We start from the raw sequence: 17,380 nt of genomic DNA on the forward strand, positions 1-17,380 counted from the left end.
TTTTTTCCTTACATCTCATGAGTTCATGAAAACAAACAGCCACACTTGTGGTTCAAATCACTATCTGCAAACCTCTTAGCTTCATTTAGTGCATCACAATAGGATAACTATGGTACTATATGTCACATAGTAGGGCATGTGTAAGAAAGGGTTCTTTGGGTCCTTCTAGGGTGAGGTAAAGTCTTCAGAAAATGCCTAGTGAATTTTAAGTTTAAAGGAAGCAAGAGGAAAGAACTGGGAGATAGAATAGGAGATGAGTAGCCTGGAGACAGAGTTGTACAGAAACTCGGGTAGCTAGCATCCCCGACTATGACAGGCAGCTGAGATCCATGCTCTGCTTGGAGTAGAGTGATGAGCTCACAGATGAGTGCGGAATGTACTAGAACATCTAAAGAGGCCGTCAGGAGCTTAGGCACTCTGCATAGCCCCAAGGCCAGCGTCTTGTCCTGAGTCGCGTGGTCAGAGCTGGCTTCTCCAATAAAGGGAACCGTGACAGGTGAGAATAGTCTCACAGGACCACACAGGCCAGGGAAGGTTGGGAGGCCACGATGTGTAAGGAGGCTTAATGACTCTGCAGTCATTTGTTTCAAAACAAAACGAAGTGGAGATACTTTGTGTCTGGGATATGAACACCTCTCTCATGTAAAGTGATGTCCCCATCCTTAGCAAGACTCACACAGCCTAGATGGAGCACTTAATCATCGGGGCCTAGAAAGGGATGTTCTATTCAAAATATGTCCTTGTGAATATTTTTTTTTAAAAATTAGTAATAAGGAAAGAAAAGGGTGGGAGGAGGGAGGCGGGCTGGGAGGTATCGCTTTGCTCCTAAGTCTGTATTGTGAAATACGTGAAATGTATTCATGTTCTGTAAATACAGTAATATTTAGAAAGCAATTAGGAAATGTTTCACAGGGATGTTCTAGATGTGTAGAGAACATGTGGGACAGTGAAGGAGACACCTGTGATCCATCTGATGCCGTTCCCGGCCCCGCTTCTCCATAAACCATGTAAACATGCAGCTCACTTTGTGTTGGCTGACCGGCAGTGCCCCACACGGGGAACGGGGCATCAGCCTCGGCAGCTGGGTTCCCGCAGCTGCTCCCACACAGGCAGCCTCTGAGGCCCGTGAACGAAGATAGTTTGTAGGAAAATGAAGGACGGCAAGGGTTTAAGTTTAGAAGTTAGAACCTGTGAAATTCTTGCCTTGCTTCTGACTTCCCTGCCACTAATGGAGTGATATAAACTTCCTATGTGGAATGATAAACTAAAAGCTACAGACCTTTAGCATATGCAGTGTAGACTTCTGCATTAAGCTTGCAAAATCCTTGGTTGTAGTAGATAGTTTACTGTTGTTTTACGTTCAGATTTGTGTTATAATCTTTTCCCTTTTTTTCTGCTGCAAAAGAGGCTCCAGGTAATTTTGTCTTTAACAAGGCCTAATGTTATATTCTTTCCACTTTCATTTTACTCACCATAAATGAGCTATATTAGTATTCTTTACTCCATTTGTAGTTTCTCTTTTTTGAGATTTATCTTTATTTATTCGAACGGCAGAGCTAGAGAGAAAGAGAAGCATAGACGGTCTGTCCTCTGGTTCACTGCCCAAGTGGCTCCAGTTGCTAGGGCTGGACCAGGCCGAGGCCAGGAGCTCCTGTGGGATGCCAGTGTTACAGGTGCAAGCTTCATGTGCTACCGCACACCAGTGCCCCACAGTCACTCACATTTTTTTCTCTCCTTTAGAATTCATGCCCGTGTATCCCTACTTCCAAATCAGAGATGGACTCCCAATGAAACTGTTGGACATACCTAGAAAGAGATGATGGACTGTCTGACATTGTACCAGCAATGTTGGGGCACGCTTAAATAACAGGCTGATGGAATTTTAACTCCTTTTGAAGGACTATACTATTGTAACAGTATGGGGAAAACCAGTGAGTGGGGGGAATCCGACTCCACAGAGTTGTACTATAAAATTCAAAATTGAAAATTAAAGAATTTGTGCCCATGTAATAAATAGCATCTTAATGTTTGGACTTACCCTAGTTTACTGGTTTGCTAAAAATGTATGCAACCAACTTACATAGCTTTAGAAGTTGTATCATTTGGGATCAGCTTGATTGCTCAATTGGCTAATCCTCTTCCTACAAGACTTGGCATCCCATATAGCACCAGTTCATGTCCCAGCTGCTACACTTCCCACTGCTCTCTGCTTATGGCCTAGAAAAGCAGTTGAGGATGGGCCAAAGCCTTGGGACCCTGGACACAGGTGGGAGACCCATAAGAAGCTCCTGGCTCCTAACTTCAAATCAACTCAGCTGTTGGCCATTGCAGCCATTTGGGGAGTGAACCAGCAGATGGGAAATCTTCTTTCTGTAAATCTGCCTTTCCAATGCAAATAAATCTTTTTTTAAAAGTTGTATCATTATAAGTAATATACAAATTATCTTTAATCAATATGCTTAATGATTATGTAGTATTATATAGATTTAAAAAATTGTGTTTATTGTTCAGTTGCAATGAAAGCTATTAGACAATAACAATGAATAAAGTCCAGCACTAATATTGACTTGGAAAGAAAGTCATACCTTCTGTCACTTGTTAAAATGGTCATGGCAGAAATATTTTTAAATATTAAATATCACAAATTTAGTTCTGTGTTTTACTTACAGAAATTTAAAAAAGCATGAAGAATTAAAACAAATTTCGGTGATAATTTGAAAAGCTGTTTATATATTTTTGATAAGGACATTAAGCTCTTATAAGTCTTGTGTATTCTGGACACTTTCCTATTATGCATAAAATGCACTTTTATATTGTGTGTTCGTATGATATTTTGATTGTATTATGTGGTAATTATTTCAAAGTGCAAACATACTTATGCATTAAATATGAGTTATACATGTTGGGATGTTTTTCTGTCAGGGAAATTAATTTGTAGCACTCCTTGATTTCATTTTTACATATTAAATATTAGCTTAGAATTTGGAGACATGTGGGTGCATTGACTTAGATTCCGTGTGAGGTTATTAAATATTTAAATCAAAGTTATTTGAGATAAACATGACAGGCTGAAGTTTTTAAATTAAAAGGTTTTAGAGAAGAACCTGACATTTCAGACTGGGGACTCTTCATGCCTGTTAGGAATTATAAAGCGACCTAGAAGAGAAAAGGGACTAGCTGTGAGGGCGACCATGTAGGTCAAGTTGATAAATACTTAGTAAATAGAATAAAGCAAGCAGAGGAAACTGAGGCAGTAGCGATCATCATGACATTTTACAGAGTGCTGTAAGTTGCGCTGTGCAGTGTGGCTGTAACGTGTCTGTCTTGGGTCACCACGTGACAGTGGTGCCGTTAACCAGTCCTGGAGACTTAGGAACTGAGGACTGTAAAAAGCATGGCAGCATAGGTAACAAGTACAGTGTGAGTCCAAGCATGATTTATGTTGCCAAAAAAGTAGGGAAATTACTGTAGTTCAGCACAAGCAATAGATGGTTTATCTACCTGTGCAAGATGCTGCCAGATGCTGCGGGGCAGCAGGCCAGGCCATCAAGACGTCACTGAGTAGGTTAAACCGACGTTTTGTCTGCAGGCAGTCTGGTTTGGTGCTACTGTGTCGTTCACACGATGAAACAGCACCGAAGAAGTTAAGATGAATAAAGTGCTAGTATCCTCCTCCCACTCGCCTGCGTTAGCGACTGTGCGGGGTGTGGCCTGTTGGCCTGGGTTTGGTTCTGAGAGGGGGTGACAGAGCTCTCCGGGCAGGTGAGCTCTGCTGGGCAAGGGCCCAGGTGATGCGCGCTCTCCTCCTCCCCTCCTCTCGGTTGCAGGCCGCCTGTGAGCAGGGCTCCGCCACAGCCCGAGAAGCTGCAGAGCAACAACGTGGGCAAGAAAAAGAGACCCATCGAGGTAAGGACAGCCCACTGCCCCCTGCCACCAAGTACCTGCAAGCCCTCCTCAGTTTTCATAAAGATAACCACTTAATAACCCTTTTTGTTTGGTTGTAAAATTTGCATTGCTTGGCTTTTATGCTGAGTTTTAGATTGCAAGTTTATTTTTTTTTAATTGTTAAATCTCTGCATAGCTTTTTTCCCATGATACGGTTTTATAGATAAAGGGGTTTGTCCCTCCCCCTTCTCTTCCTTCCTCCCCATTTTCCTGTCATCTTCCCTCCCACCCCCTGAGTTCTCACAGTAGCATAGTCCCTTAGTAACAGTTACAAGTTTAACTTTCTGCTGTTCAAATATGTAATGACATGGTAGTGGCCTGGCACAGTGACCTAGTGGCTAAATCCTCACCTTGAACATACTGGGATCCCACGTGGGTGCCAGCTTATGTCCTGGCTGCTCCACTTCCCTTCCAGCTCCCTGGTGTGGCCTGGGAAAACAGTCGAGGATGGCCCAAAGCCTTGGGACCCTGTACCCGCATAGGAGACCCAGAAGAACATTCTTGCCCCTGGCTTTGGATCAGCTCAGCTTTGGTGATTGTGGCCACACGGAAAGTGAGCCAGCAGATGGAAGATCTTTCTTTGTCTCCTCTCTGTAAATTTGCCTTTCCAATAAAAATAATTTAAAAATGATTTTTTAAAAAGTGGCATGGTAGGTATAGGCAAAGATAGAAAATCTAGTATCATACTGTTGAAGTCTGTAAGCAAAACAAAACATTGCCCCCGCTTGACAGAAAATGGTATTACATGTCTAACAAAAAACGGGTGACCGGTTAAGCGTGAGGAAGTGTCATTTTGCAACAGTTTTGTCCTGGTTCTTACAGGACCTTGTGCTGGAGCTGGTTTTTGGGTACCGGGGCAGAGACTGCAGGAATAACGTGCACTATTTGAATGATGGTGACGACATCATTTACCACACGGCATCCGTGGGGATCCTGCACAATGTGGCTACAGGTAGGAAACCCTGACTCCACGGCTGAGCCCTGGCCTCCATGCATGGTTTATATGCAGCAGCTGAAGAGTCTGTTAAACCCATAAGTAGTTGAAATGTGTAAGAGAAACAATCCAAACTAGAAATATTTGAATGTTACAGAACTTTCTAGTGATACTTTAATAACCAAATTCCAAGCTCTGAAGCGTAGTGACTGGTGGAGGGCTGGTCCCACCGAGGCCTGATAAAGCTGCTTGTCATTGGCTGCACCGATGATACCTTGTTTGGTCCAAGAAGTTACGATACTGTTTCTTAATGTTTGTTTAACTGGATTGCTGAAGAACAATCTTTTAGCACCATTTGAGGACCAGTGTGATAATCCCATTGGTGACAGTAAGTATTTTAATTTTCAGTTTAATCTTGTTAGTATCATTTCAAACTTCATAAAGTCTGAACGTTGGAAAGACAAATGCAGGTTGCTGAGCCAAGCAGACCAGTCACGTGGCCGCAAGTCATCCCCAGCCCCAGTCAGTACTCAGTAGCATGATCTTTGTTTTGATTCCCTAAAGAGAAAGATCCTCCAGGATCAACCAGAAAATCAATGCCGAGTTTCCATCAATAACGTGTGCCATTTTAAAAGTAGTACTTTGGAAGAAAATCCTTTCTTAATTGAAGTTTTGCTTATCTTTTAAACAGGATAGGAAGATGATAAGAAAAGGAATGAGTGCAGAACTCTGTTCTTACAAGTTTGTCTTTAATCTTTTAAAACACGATTTATTCTTCACTGGAAAGGCAAATTCAGAGAGAAGGAAAAACAAAGATCCTCCATCCACTGGCCCACTCCCCAGGTAGCCGCAATGGCCAGAGCTTGAGCCACTCTGAAGCCAGGAGCCTCCCCGGGATCTCCTGTGCAGGTGGAGGGTCCCAAGGCCCTGGGCCATCGTCTACTGCCCTCCCTGGCCACAAGCAGGGAGCCGGATAAGAAGTGGAGCAGTTGGCACATGAACCAGTACCCACGTGGGACCCCAGTGGACCAAGGCAAGGCTTCAGCCACCAGGCTATCATGCCAGGTCCTGTCTTTAAGGTTAAGGCTTGTAGTTAATCACCTTTCTGATGGTGAGATGCTGAGAGACGGAGCATCTGCTGCAGTTCTGGTTATGTTGTCTCTTGCCAGTTAGGGAACCCATTCTATGTTCATGGTCTAAAAATCCTTATCTGTGAGCGATATTCTACCACCTAGCCAACAACACATACCACACATAGATACTCATTTCTCCCTTCAGCTGGACTTAGCTCTAGAAAACTGAAAGGACATTTCACTTTTTAAAAAAGATTTATTTTTATTGGAAAATAAAAGAGGGGAGACAGATTTTCCATCCACTGGCTCACTCTCCAAATGGGTGCAACAGCTGGCACTGATGCAGTTCGAAGCCAGGCACCAAGAGCCTCTTCCAGGTTTCCCACAGGGGTGCAAGGTCCCAAGGGTTTAGGCCATCCTCCACTGCTTTCCCAAGCCACAAGCGGAGAGCTGGATGAGACGTGGAGTAGCTGGGACACAAATTAGCACCTATGTGGGATGACACACTTGAAGATGGAGGATTAGTCAGTTGAGTCAATGCACTGGTCCCAAAGCACATTTCACTTGAAAGAGATGTTTTAAAATAGCATATGTACTTGGTCTGTGATTTATAGTCGCTGAATTCTGTTTTGTTTATGGAGAACCTGGGATTCATCGTCCTCTGTTGTCTGAATCCAACTGACTGCTCTGGCCTCATTTCCCACGAACTCGCTTCACTGGATCAAGTCATCTCTGTTGTCCCCCACGTGGGTGACTGTCCTAATGCTCCACAGTTTCTTCACTGTCGCTACATCTAGGTCAACCATGTTACTACTTGAATCAAAAAACTTGAGTGCCTGCCTCTGAATCACAGGGTAAATGTGAAACAGGAATATACATAGCCACATTATTAAATGCAGAACTACCACTGGTTTGTGCATGCCCCTTTAGGAAATCAACACAGAAAGAATGATAATCTAACATTTCTAAGATGTTCCATCATTCCAGTCCCACCATGCCTTTCTAAGCATATTACTTGCTTTTTCTGCTTCGTGGTCCTGCACTTCGGCCGAGTAAGCCGTCTAGACGCACACCCGAAGCTGCCCGTCCCTTGTGCCTTTACTTGCATTTTACTTTGTGCATAGAAAGGCCTTCTCAGAGTCCATCCAGCTGAGTTTAGGTATGCCCTGTCCCCAAGAGGAGAAGAATTTTTTGATCTGAGTGCCTGCACCATTTTGATCCTTTATTCTCATGTGGCACTCTGTGTGTGTTGTGTATATTAAGACTTCTGAATCATTTTTCTGTCCTCATGATGGTATGTATAAACGTGGTAAATAGTCAAAAATATGTATTGAGCAAGCAAAAAAAAAATATTGCCTTATTGGAGTGCATTTGGCTATTCCACTTTAAAGCTTTCAAAGTTAATTCTCAAATTCTGTTTTATAGGAACTCAGAGTTTTTATCAAGAACATAATGATGATATTCTGTGCCTCACTGTAAATCAGCATCCCAAATTTACCAACGTTGTGGCAACTGGCCAAGTAGGTATGTTTCTGTATTTTGAAAAGAAGTAATTTGAAACATTTGTTTTATTTATTTAAAAAAAAAAAAAGCAATACCCTAGGAAAAAATTAAAATTCAATACATTGTCCAGAAGCTAGCTGTGCACACAGCACTCCCAGCTCTCTGGCTTTCTTGGTGTTACCTTTCTGTCACCACTCTGATCACGTGAATTAGTTCAGACACTTTTGAATTTAAGATAAACAACTTTGTGGAAATTGAAATAGTTGGATTTAGTCCTCTGATAAACATTTCCAATTTCTGCGTGGAAAGCAGAAAGAAGTCACCTGCAGAGGAAGGTAGTAGAAAGGGCAGGCGCCAGGGCAGCTGGCCGGAGTGGACAGAAGGCTCCTGTGGGTAGGAAGCGCCCAGCTCTGCCTCCCCTGCCCAGGCCCTGCCGCTCAGCCCTTGCTTCGGCATTGCGCTGATTCAGCTGCTTTGAAACCACACATGTCTCACTGGCATCTTTTACTACGTTTAAAAGAAACTTCCAAAAGCAGCGGGGGGATATTCAGCAAGCAACAATAGCAGGTCTGTTTAAGACATGTCTACCCACAAGCTAGCACTAGGCTGCTGCATAGTGGATTTGGTGAAGCACAGCTTCCCAACTCTGGGAAAATTGGTTAAAAAACATTGGTATAGTCGGTAGTTTTTCTTTGTATCTCAGTGGGCTTTGATGGCTGAGCTGGCTTTCCAGGCGTCTTTTCTTCTCGAATAAGATTATGTTTTTGATACCTTCATTTTTTCATGCAAGTGTGTGTGGTTGGGGAGGGGGTCTCGGCTCTAGACCACCCACTCAGGTAAAAGCTGCGGCAACAGCATTCTCAGCAGAGAAGCACCAGAGAGAGTTACAGTAAGCTTGTCTGTTTATTAGCAACCAAGCACAAGCTTATATAGGGTGGGGTCAGGAGAAACAAGCCTCAGGGAGGTAACAATATTTCTGTTGGATATAAGCATCTGTTATGTATTGTAAACCTAGCCAGTCAGCACAAATCTCACATACTTTGCCAGGTGACACTGTGTAGCCTACCACAACTTCTATAATTCACCCGCATCCTGCAGTTTTTTATTACAAAACTATCACAAGATGGGTCTGGGCCAGGGTAGGCAGAGAGAGGAGGTGACCAAGTTACTGGAAAGTACCCAAAATACCGGAAGGGGTTGAGGGAGAGGGAAACACCCGGAGGACCTCAGGCTGCCTGCCACCTGCACGCATGGCTCCACAGGGGTCTCACGATGCTGTCAAGAATGGAGAAGGCTCTGAAGGTATACGCTGAAACTGAGGGGGTCTCGAATCTCTAGACACATGCCGAAACTGCTCTCACTGCCCCTCGCTTAAGCTAAGAGCCAAGACCCATCCTGGCACTTGCTCACCCACACAAGTGCTAACTTGATCAGTCAGAAACATGGAGACTGAGGGGATACAGACATTCATCCACAACACCAGGCAGGAACTTCCCATGACTCATTATAGTAGGGGATGGAATGACTAAGAGAATAGGACAGGTTGCCTTACAATATCGCCCCAAACTCCAGGAGTTTGTACCAGACCTTCTGGGCCATTACTGGGCTGTATATACATCAAGGTAAGAAGATGGAATGTGGTTCATTTGACTGGTAGCTGTGGAGTACGTAGGCCTGTGCGTGTTCAGTCTCCATTTGTACTCTGGATATTTAGACTGAGCCTGATGTCCACTTACACAGTCCATCTTTCAGGCATTTGTCATGGAGCACAGTTTGGGGTCCTATGACCATTTCGTTGTTGTCACAGCATACACAGAACTATAAACAGTATCTCCTGGTGGTGCCAGCTGCTCTGTATGTCCTACGGACCTTTGGTGTCTGCACAGCTCTGAACTGATGGTCTCAACATGTGCAAACATCACTTATCCCCGGTAGATTTCTCAAGTGTTTTTCTTTCTTGCTGAAGACTGTCACTTTTAAACATTTGCTTAAGAGGTATTTCCACCATAAATATGAATATAGACTTTCACATTTTATTAGCCACCTCATATAAATCAGACGTGCAGTTGACCCATGTACAAATCTTTGAAGAACTCTTACCTTTTTGAGTTATACAATAACTCATTTCACCATTGTGTTTCACACAAAATTTAGCTCTAATTGTTTCCTGCAGAGAGAATAACACTCCAGAAGGGCCACTGGCAGAGCCTTTTGTAAACCAAACTAAAGCTCCTGTCAGTTGGAATCATAACAAAACTGTTTTGAAAGTTGTTATAATTAAAATTTCATGTAACTCGTGGAATACAAAGATTTTGTTTACAAAGGTGGAAAGGTAACCCATAAAAGGCTGAAAGGTATGTATAATTAAAGGAGCACTTTCACTGTTGAGTGTAATATAGTAAAGCTGATTTTGCATATGACACTTTATTTAACTTATTTAGAATTATAATAATTGAGCCTTTTCAGATTTTCCTGTAACAGTTGATGCATTATGGATAATTATATTTCTGCCACTTTTCCATTATAGGTGATTCAGCAGATATGTCAGGTAAGAATATGAACCAGTTTCTGCTCAAGTTCTATGCACTGATTTGAATATGTCTTATTCTGTGAAAACCTGTGAATTTTTTAAAATGAAGAATGTATCATTGTAATGTTATACTGAGTTCAGTTTCAATAGTTTAAAAGAAGCAAGAGTTCTCAGTGTTGTAAGCACTTCATACATATTGCTTGATTTAATCACAAGAATGTTTTGATGCTTGCTAACTTGCCAATATTTTTAAAATATTTTAAATATTAATTGTTGCACATACTAGATCAACAGGTCACTTAAGATTTAAAAGCATATTCTTGTTGATTGTGTTTCTTTGTTTTTTAGTTTGTTTAGAGATTTATTTTTATTTGAAAGGTTAGTGTTAGAGAGGAGGAGAGAAACAGAGATGTTCCGTCCACTGGTTCACTCCCCAAGTGGCTGCTGGGCCAGTTCAAAGCCGGGAGCCTGAACCTTCTTCCAGGTCTCCCACACAGGTTCAGACTTCCAGCGACTTGAGCCTTCTCCACTGCCTTCCCAGGCCATAAACAGTGAGCTGGATTGAAAGTGGAACAGCTGGAACCCTTACCAGTGTCCACATGGGATGCTGGTGCCAGAGGTGGAAGCTTAGCCTGCCACACCATGCCCCTTTTTTGATATTTTGAACCTGCCTTTATAAATTAACAAAGGCTATTAAACAGAAATGTTCACCATTGTTTTCAGATCTTACAAAAGCTATGCTTTTTTGAAAAATAACTGCATTTAGTTTCTTTCATAAAAATTGTTTAATAAGCATTGGCCAGAGATTCGTAACTGTTTTCCTCCCTTTGTTTGGGTTTTTACTATTCAGCCGTGGATTTATTCAACACAACAAGCAGACTTTATTTTTTTGGCTAACTAAAGAGCAAGAGCAAACTTGAGCCCAAATCTGGCTCATCATCTGTGTTCCACTCCTAAGCTCATAAGCATATTAATTTTTAGTTGAAAAAGAATTTTTTAAGACTTATTTTTATTGCCAAGCCAGATATACAGAAAGGAGGAGAGACAAAGAAGAAGATCTTCTGTCCTATGATTCATTCCCCAAGTGACCACAATGGCTGAAGCTGAGCCAATCCGAAGCCAGGAGCCAGGAACTTCTCCTGGGTCTCCCACACAGGTGCAGGGTTCCCAGGGCTTTGGGCCGTCCTCAACTACTTTCTCAGGCCACAGGCAGGGAGCTGGATGGGAAGCAGGGCTGCCAGGATTAGAACTGGCACCCACATGGGATCCCAGTACATGCAAGGTGAGAACTTTTACACAGGCTATTGTGCCAGGCCTGGAAAAGAATTTTTTAAAGGAATGTCATTTTATGACACATTACAAGTAAGTGGAATTCCAGTTCCTGTACCCATAAATTAAAAAAATAAATGAAAGTTTGCATGACACGGCCTCACTTGAACCTGTTGCCACCTGTTGTCCCTGGCTGCTTCACGCGCCATTGGTGGTTTGCGGCAGCGTGACACTGTCTCCACCTGCAGGACTGCTTAGCACAGTGTGCCGTGAATGGCACCGTTGTAACTTCCCAAGTTGTAAGCACTATATCACCACATCACATTTGACTGTGTGCTTTAACCAGCATCTCTCCTTCATGTCAGAAGAAAAGCAAAGAAACGGCAGTTTAGAATGTTGTCCATGGAAGACACACTGAGCAGTAGATAACATTATCGCCAGTGAGACGGTAAAGCAGCGTGTGTATTACACAGTGACGCCACAGCTGTGCCAAGAGGACAGTAGACAACACTGCCATGTGAAGGTCCCAACCAGTGTCTTAGTGCCAGTCTTAAAGAAACTGAAATATTAGACTGCATGAGTGGTCTCCATGAAACTACAAAAGATAAAAATTTGAGAATTTAAAAGTGGAGCTGACACAATGGTGTGTCAGGCTAATCCTCCCTTTGTCGCACTGGCATCACCTATGGGCACCAGTTCGTGTCCTGGCTGCTCCACTTTTGATCCATCTCCTGGTAATGGCTTGGGAAAGCAGCAGAGGCTGGCTCTAGTGCTTAGGGCACTGCAACCTGTGGAAGATGCAGAAGCAACTCCTGCCCCCAGAACTTGGACTGTTCTGCTCTGACTGTAGCAGCCATTTGGGGAGGGAGCCAGTGCACACAGATCTCTCTCCCCTTCTCACTCAGTAATTCTGACTTTGAAATAAAATAAATCTTTAAAAAGAAGACAAGTTTAGTATAACCTAAAGTGGCTTCTGTTACAATGTGTTAAGACTACTGTTGATAAAAATACAGGAGGAGCAGAAAAAGATAATTAAGGGTCTGGCGTGGTGGCCTAGAGGCGAAAGTCCTTGCCTTGAACACGCCAGGATCTAATCCCGGCAGCTCCACTTCCCGTCCAGCTCCCTGCTTGTGGCCTGGGAAGGCAGTCGAGGACGGCCCAAAGCCGAGTTTTGGATTGGCTCAGCTTCAGCTGTTGCAGTCACTTAGGGAGTGAATCATTGGACGGAAGATCTTCCTCTCTGTCTCTCCTCCTCTCTGTATATCTGACCTTGCAATAAAAAATTAAATAAATAAAAAACAGATAGTTGACCAAATTTACAAAGCTAGTAACAGTATAAGCTGTTTGAATATGTAGTTTTTCATAAAATGTATTCATCAGCAGGCAATTGTTAAAAGTATTTCAACATATTGTTTGTTATTGAACCTGCAGATTTGTGAGTCGTGGTAGTTAACTTTATTTGCCCGTAGATTTAACTGTCAGTCATTTCTAGGAGTTTGTTAGAGATAGAAGCCAGCTGGCTGACTTGCCGTCCCACACAGCAGCTCAGTGCTGGATCAGCAGGCAAGTTTCATTGCAATTTTTAAACTCGGAGCCAAGATTGGAATTTTTCTTCTTTTTTTAAAGAATTTCTGAATAAGAAATACCACCCTTAATGACTGGTACTGAGCACCAGATAGCTTTGGAAACTTCCATTGTCTGTTTGATATTGTCTTCATAATGAATTTAATCTGAAATTACAAGGTGACAGGGTGCTCACGTGAAACTTTGATAAAAATCATTTGCTAACAAACGTTTGAATACCATGTTGTCAAAAACAAAAACAACAGGATCCCCACTCCAAAAACATATTTGCAGCAAATATATTTTCTGGGCTGAAATTGTAGCTCCTGGGGCATTTTTTCAGGCCATGATGCAGACACAAGGGCCGGCTCTGGCAGCCACTGCTACATGCAACAGTCGAGACAAAAGGCAGATCATGCTAAGCAGGGCCACAGCACAGTGTCACTAGAAGACCGGAGAGCCTAGGTATGATGCTTGACATCAGCCACGAGCCTCATCCAAGTTTCCTATGTGAGTGACAAGCCCCAAACACCTGGGCCACCTTCCGCTCTTCCCAGGCCGTTAGCAGGGAACTGGTTGGAAAGAGGAACGGCTGAGACTCGAACCAACATTCACAAGGAGCGCCAGCGGGAACAAACACTGTGCTATAACGCCGGCTCCAGTAACAAACATTTTTCAGTGATGTACAGTTTTATCTTCCCTGTAAAATCCTATTTTAAAAGAAGTCTTTTAAACCGTTTTTGAGAAGTCTGGTGCAGTGACCCGTAGCGCTTTCTGGGGTGTCTGTGCCGACGGTTGCCCATCCGCTGCCCTTCTCGGTGGCGCCCGCTGCTCATCACACCAGTGCTGACTGGAGACTTGTGCTGAACGCACACGGAGCGTGTCTAGAACACTCCGTAGATATGCATAGTGGTCTAAATGCATGTCAAGCATGCCTTTATTGAGGAATTATTTCATGTGGTTGCCAGATCTGCTTGTCTCGATATTCTCTCAAAAGTCTTTGCATTGTAGCCTGAAGACAGAATCTGCGTTTTTCTTTTCACGCCCCTTTACCTTTGTGTTTTAAAATTAAGTCTCAGTATTGCTCTATTCTTAAGTGCACTACAGTTTTTCCTGGGTACCTATTTGTTTCACAGGTGTTTCAGCTGTAGACCTGGTAACATAACAGGTGCATTATAACTTTTGGGCTTTTGTCTCTGTTTAGCTACCGCCCCTTCTATTCACGTCTGGGATGCAATGAACAAGCAGACTTTATCTATACTAAGATGCTACCACTCCACGGGGGTATGTTCGGTCAGTTTCAGTGCTACTGGCAAACTCTTGCTGTCCGTGGGACTAGACCCAGACCACACCATTACTATTTGGAGATGGCAAGAAGGTGGGACTCTGTGTGTGTGTGTGTGTGTGTGTGTGTGTGTGTGTGAGTGAGAGAGAGAGAGAGAGAGAGAGAGAGAGAGAGAGAGAGACATGTTTTATAAACAAGGATTCTCTAGTAATGTTAATTCTGCATGTAATGTCGGTCTTGAGTTGGCCATTGAAGCTTTTGCTCACTGTATCCTGACAGTGCGTGGTATACAGATGGGACTTATGGGTGAGTTCTGCATTAAAAACCTTGTGAAACTGGAGGCTTACACATAGACTGTTGAAATGTATGATTATGAATGACTCACTGCCATTTCCTTTCTGTCAGAAACTGTTAGTGTGTCTTTGCTAATTATTAATATGATTGACCATGGAGGGTCTTAAAGAATGAAAACGAAACAGAGCTTAAAAATCATAGTGGAATAGCAATAGGGGAATATTATCCAGCATGCTTTAGAGAGAATTGTAAAACTATGTAAAGAGAAAGTAATGGAGAAAGCATCAGCAAACATGGTCCTTTATCCATGATGGGTTCCGGAGGTGGTGGGACTCTAAACACCTGGCTGTGAGGTTGGGTGGGGGGTAGAGGATGGTAGACCAGTAACCAGTCCTGCCACTGCCCAGCAGCGGGCTAAGGACATCTTTCACAAGCTGTTTATCTTGAATAGTTACTGACCCCAGCTGGAGATCCCTCTGGTTCTACTGACCTGCATGGTTTGCTTGCATCTTGTTCAGGTGCCAGGATTGCCAGCAGAGCGGGACACAATCAGCGCATTTTCGTGGCTGAATTCCGACCGGATTCAGACACGCAGTTTGTCTCTGTGGGAGTGAAACACGTGAAGTTCTGGACCCTGGCAGGAAGGGCTCTCCTCAGCAAAAAGGGGCTCCTGAGCACGCTGGAGGATGCCCGCATGCAGACCATGCTCGCCGTGGCGTTTGGTGCAGTATGTCTCTGGAATGTGTGTCACGGGGTAGCGGTGGCTCCTGCAGCTGCATCGCTGGGATGAATGTGGCCGCTGGGATTGGCCGAGTGTTCTCTCGCGGTCAGGCCTATATGTGTCCTTGGAGAAGATCTAACACTTTGGGAAACGAGGGAGTGGGAAGAAAGGCAGTGAGAGGGAACGAGCAGTGTACTGAAACATTTGGGCCACTGCATTCTCAGATAGCTTCATGAATCGTGTCCTTGTCACCAGAAACATCCCTGAGTTTGTCTTCCTAGTAATATTTCCTGGACCTCTGGCCGTTTGTCAGAGGACGCGCAGGCAACTCAAGAGGCATCCATTGAGGATTTCAGTTGCCTTCTGAGTGTCTTCCTGTACTGTGACGCGTGCAGGGCCCGTGGCTCTTTAATCAGGGGGACGCAGAGCTGGGACCACACTCCTATTCCTGACGAGAGACTGGCAAGACATCCCTCCCTGTCCGCTCCATCCCAGCTGGGCCTCTGGCCTGAGCACCCTGCCCTGCCCTGGCTCTGATCTGATACAATAAAAAGCAGTTTCTTCAGTAATGCATTTACGTGGTTATGCAATAGTTAAAAGAAAATCATCATTTTAGAACAGTTTAAGTACAGGTTTAAGTTAAAAAAAAAAAAAAAACTTGCCATGTCACACGTAGTTCAGTTGGATATTTAGGTAATTGAAAGACGAGCAGTTTATCCCAAAGCGAGACCCAACACAGGGTCACACCTCTGGAATGGGCTTCACCCACCTGGCTTTCTTCACATTCAAGCCCCGCATGTAATCAGTTGCCCTTTCTCGATATAGAACAGCTGCAGGAGTGAGCTCTTGGAGCCTGCTAACTGATGCGTGGAGCGGGACAGTGGGACTGTTCCCTCCCCTGACACGACAGGCTTCCGTGCCAGGGACCGTAAGGAAGAAAGGGAGGCAAAACACTTTGGTGTCCGTGGCGCCCCTGACAGCCAGCAGGCATGAGCTCCTGGTGCTCCCGGATCTGCTGGAGTTGGCCCTTCTGGTGAGCTCACGAGCCACAAGCTCCTGTAACTTGGCGTACAGTCATCTCACTTTTCTGTGATGAAATTCTTTACCAAACCCTGTAACGATGGCTTAACTTCCTCCTCCCCTTCTCATTTCCACTTGGCTATTTGTGACCTTTAAGTTTTGTACTAGACAAAGGAGCAATGCAAAGAAATAATAGTTAGCACATGTTAGATCTGGAAGGAAACACGCGTCCAGGGTTACTCCCATGAAGCAGGAAAGCCCCCGACATAGCCGAGCCTCCAGCTTCCGTCCCCTCCTGGCCCTGCATGCGAGGCGTACATCCTGGGAGGGCGCGGCTGTTCTGAACTCTCCTTGGCCTTTTGATGAGTGTATCTCCCCCTCCCCACTCCTTTTCAGAATAACTTGACGTTTACAGGTACCATCAGTGGGGATGTCTGTGTGTGGAAAGATCACACGCTGTGCAGAGTTGTGGCCAGAGCGCACAACGGGCCCGTGTTTGCCATGTACACCACGCTGCGGGATGGACTGATTGTCACGGGTGGCAAGGAAAGGCCGTGAGTTCTCGCCCTGCTCAGTGTCTCTGCGCGTGCACAGGCCGTCCAGCTGGCTCTGGTCACTTCCAGGCTGCAACCCTCCTGCTGCGCTTCTCCTCGCTTGCCTTTCGTGTTCTTTGTTGAGTCTCAATTCTGGTCTGAAATTCCTGGCAAGGTGGTGTTTTGTTTGGGGGTTTTGTTGCACACTACAGATTTTAATCTAAATTCCACCAACCAGAGTGGTATTTTTCCTGAGGGGTGATAAGAAATTTGCCTTCATGTCCTGCCTGTACGCATGCCTACTGAGTGATCAAGGACCTGTGCGGCAATCTTTGCCCCTGAACAGGGCTGTGTCTAGGCTGCCTGCTGCTTTCTTTTTAAATATCTGTTTATGTAAAAAGCAGAGTTGGGAGAGAGACATACATATGCTTCTCCCGTCCGCTGGCTCACTCCCCAGATGGCTGCAACAGCCAGGACTGGGCCAGACTAAAGCCAGAAGCCCAAAGCTTCACTTGGGTCTCCCACCTGGATGCAAGGACCCATGGTCATCTTCACTGCTTTTCCAATACATTAGCAGGGAGCTGGGTTGGGAGTGCAGCAGCAGAATTTAAACTCTTGCCCATATGGGAAGGACCCTCTTACATGAAACCCACCTCCAGAAGGAACTCAGGTGGACTTGGGCGTGTCTTTCTGCAGATAAGCAGATGAAC

The 17,380-nt window shown here is 44.4% G+C and overlaps 1 protein-coding gene across 1 annotated transcript in view; it reads left to right on the forward strand.

The window, feature by feature from the left end:
- Nucleotides 1-17,380, forward strand: part of EML5 (EMAP like 5) — a 101,499-nt gene that overhangs the window by 75,672 nt on the left and 8,447 nt on the right. Inside the window, exons 28-34 of the mRNA XM_058655352.1 lie at nucleotides 3,828-3,906; nucleotides 4,768-4,897; nucleotides 7,378-7,476; nucleotides 9,983-10,003; nucleotides 14,022-14,195; nucleotides 14,915-15,123; nucleotides 16,534-16,691. Of these exons, the coding sequence (XP_058511335.1) occupies nucleotides 3,828-3,906; nucleotides 4,768-4,897; nucleotides 7,378-7,476; nucleotides 9,983-10,003; nucleotides 14,022-14,195; nucleotides 14,915-15,123; nucleotides 16,534-16,691 (870 nt within the window). The remainder of the gene's footprint in view (nucleotides 1-3,827; nucleotides 3,907-4,767; nucleotides 4,898-7,377; nucleotides 7,477-9,982; nucleotides 10,004-14,021; nucleotides 14,196-14,914; nucleotides 15,124-16,533; nucleotides 16,692-17,380) is intronic.

This window comes from Ochotona princeps, chromosome 26, assembly GCF_030435755.1.
Source record: "Ochotona princeps isolate mOchPri1 chromosome 26, mOchPri1.hap1, whole genome shotgun sequence".
Classification (NCBI taxonomy): domain Eukaryota; kingdom Metazoa; phylum Chordata; class Mammalia; order Lagomorpha; family Ochotonidae; genus Ochotona; species Ochotona princeps.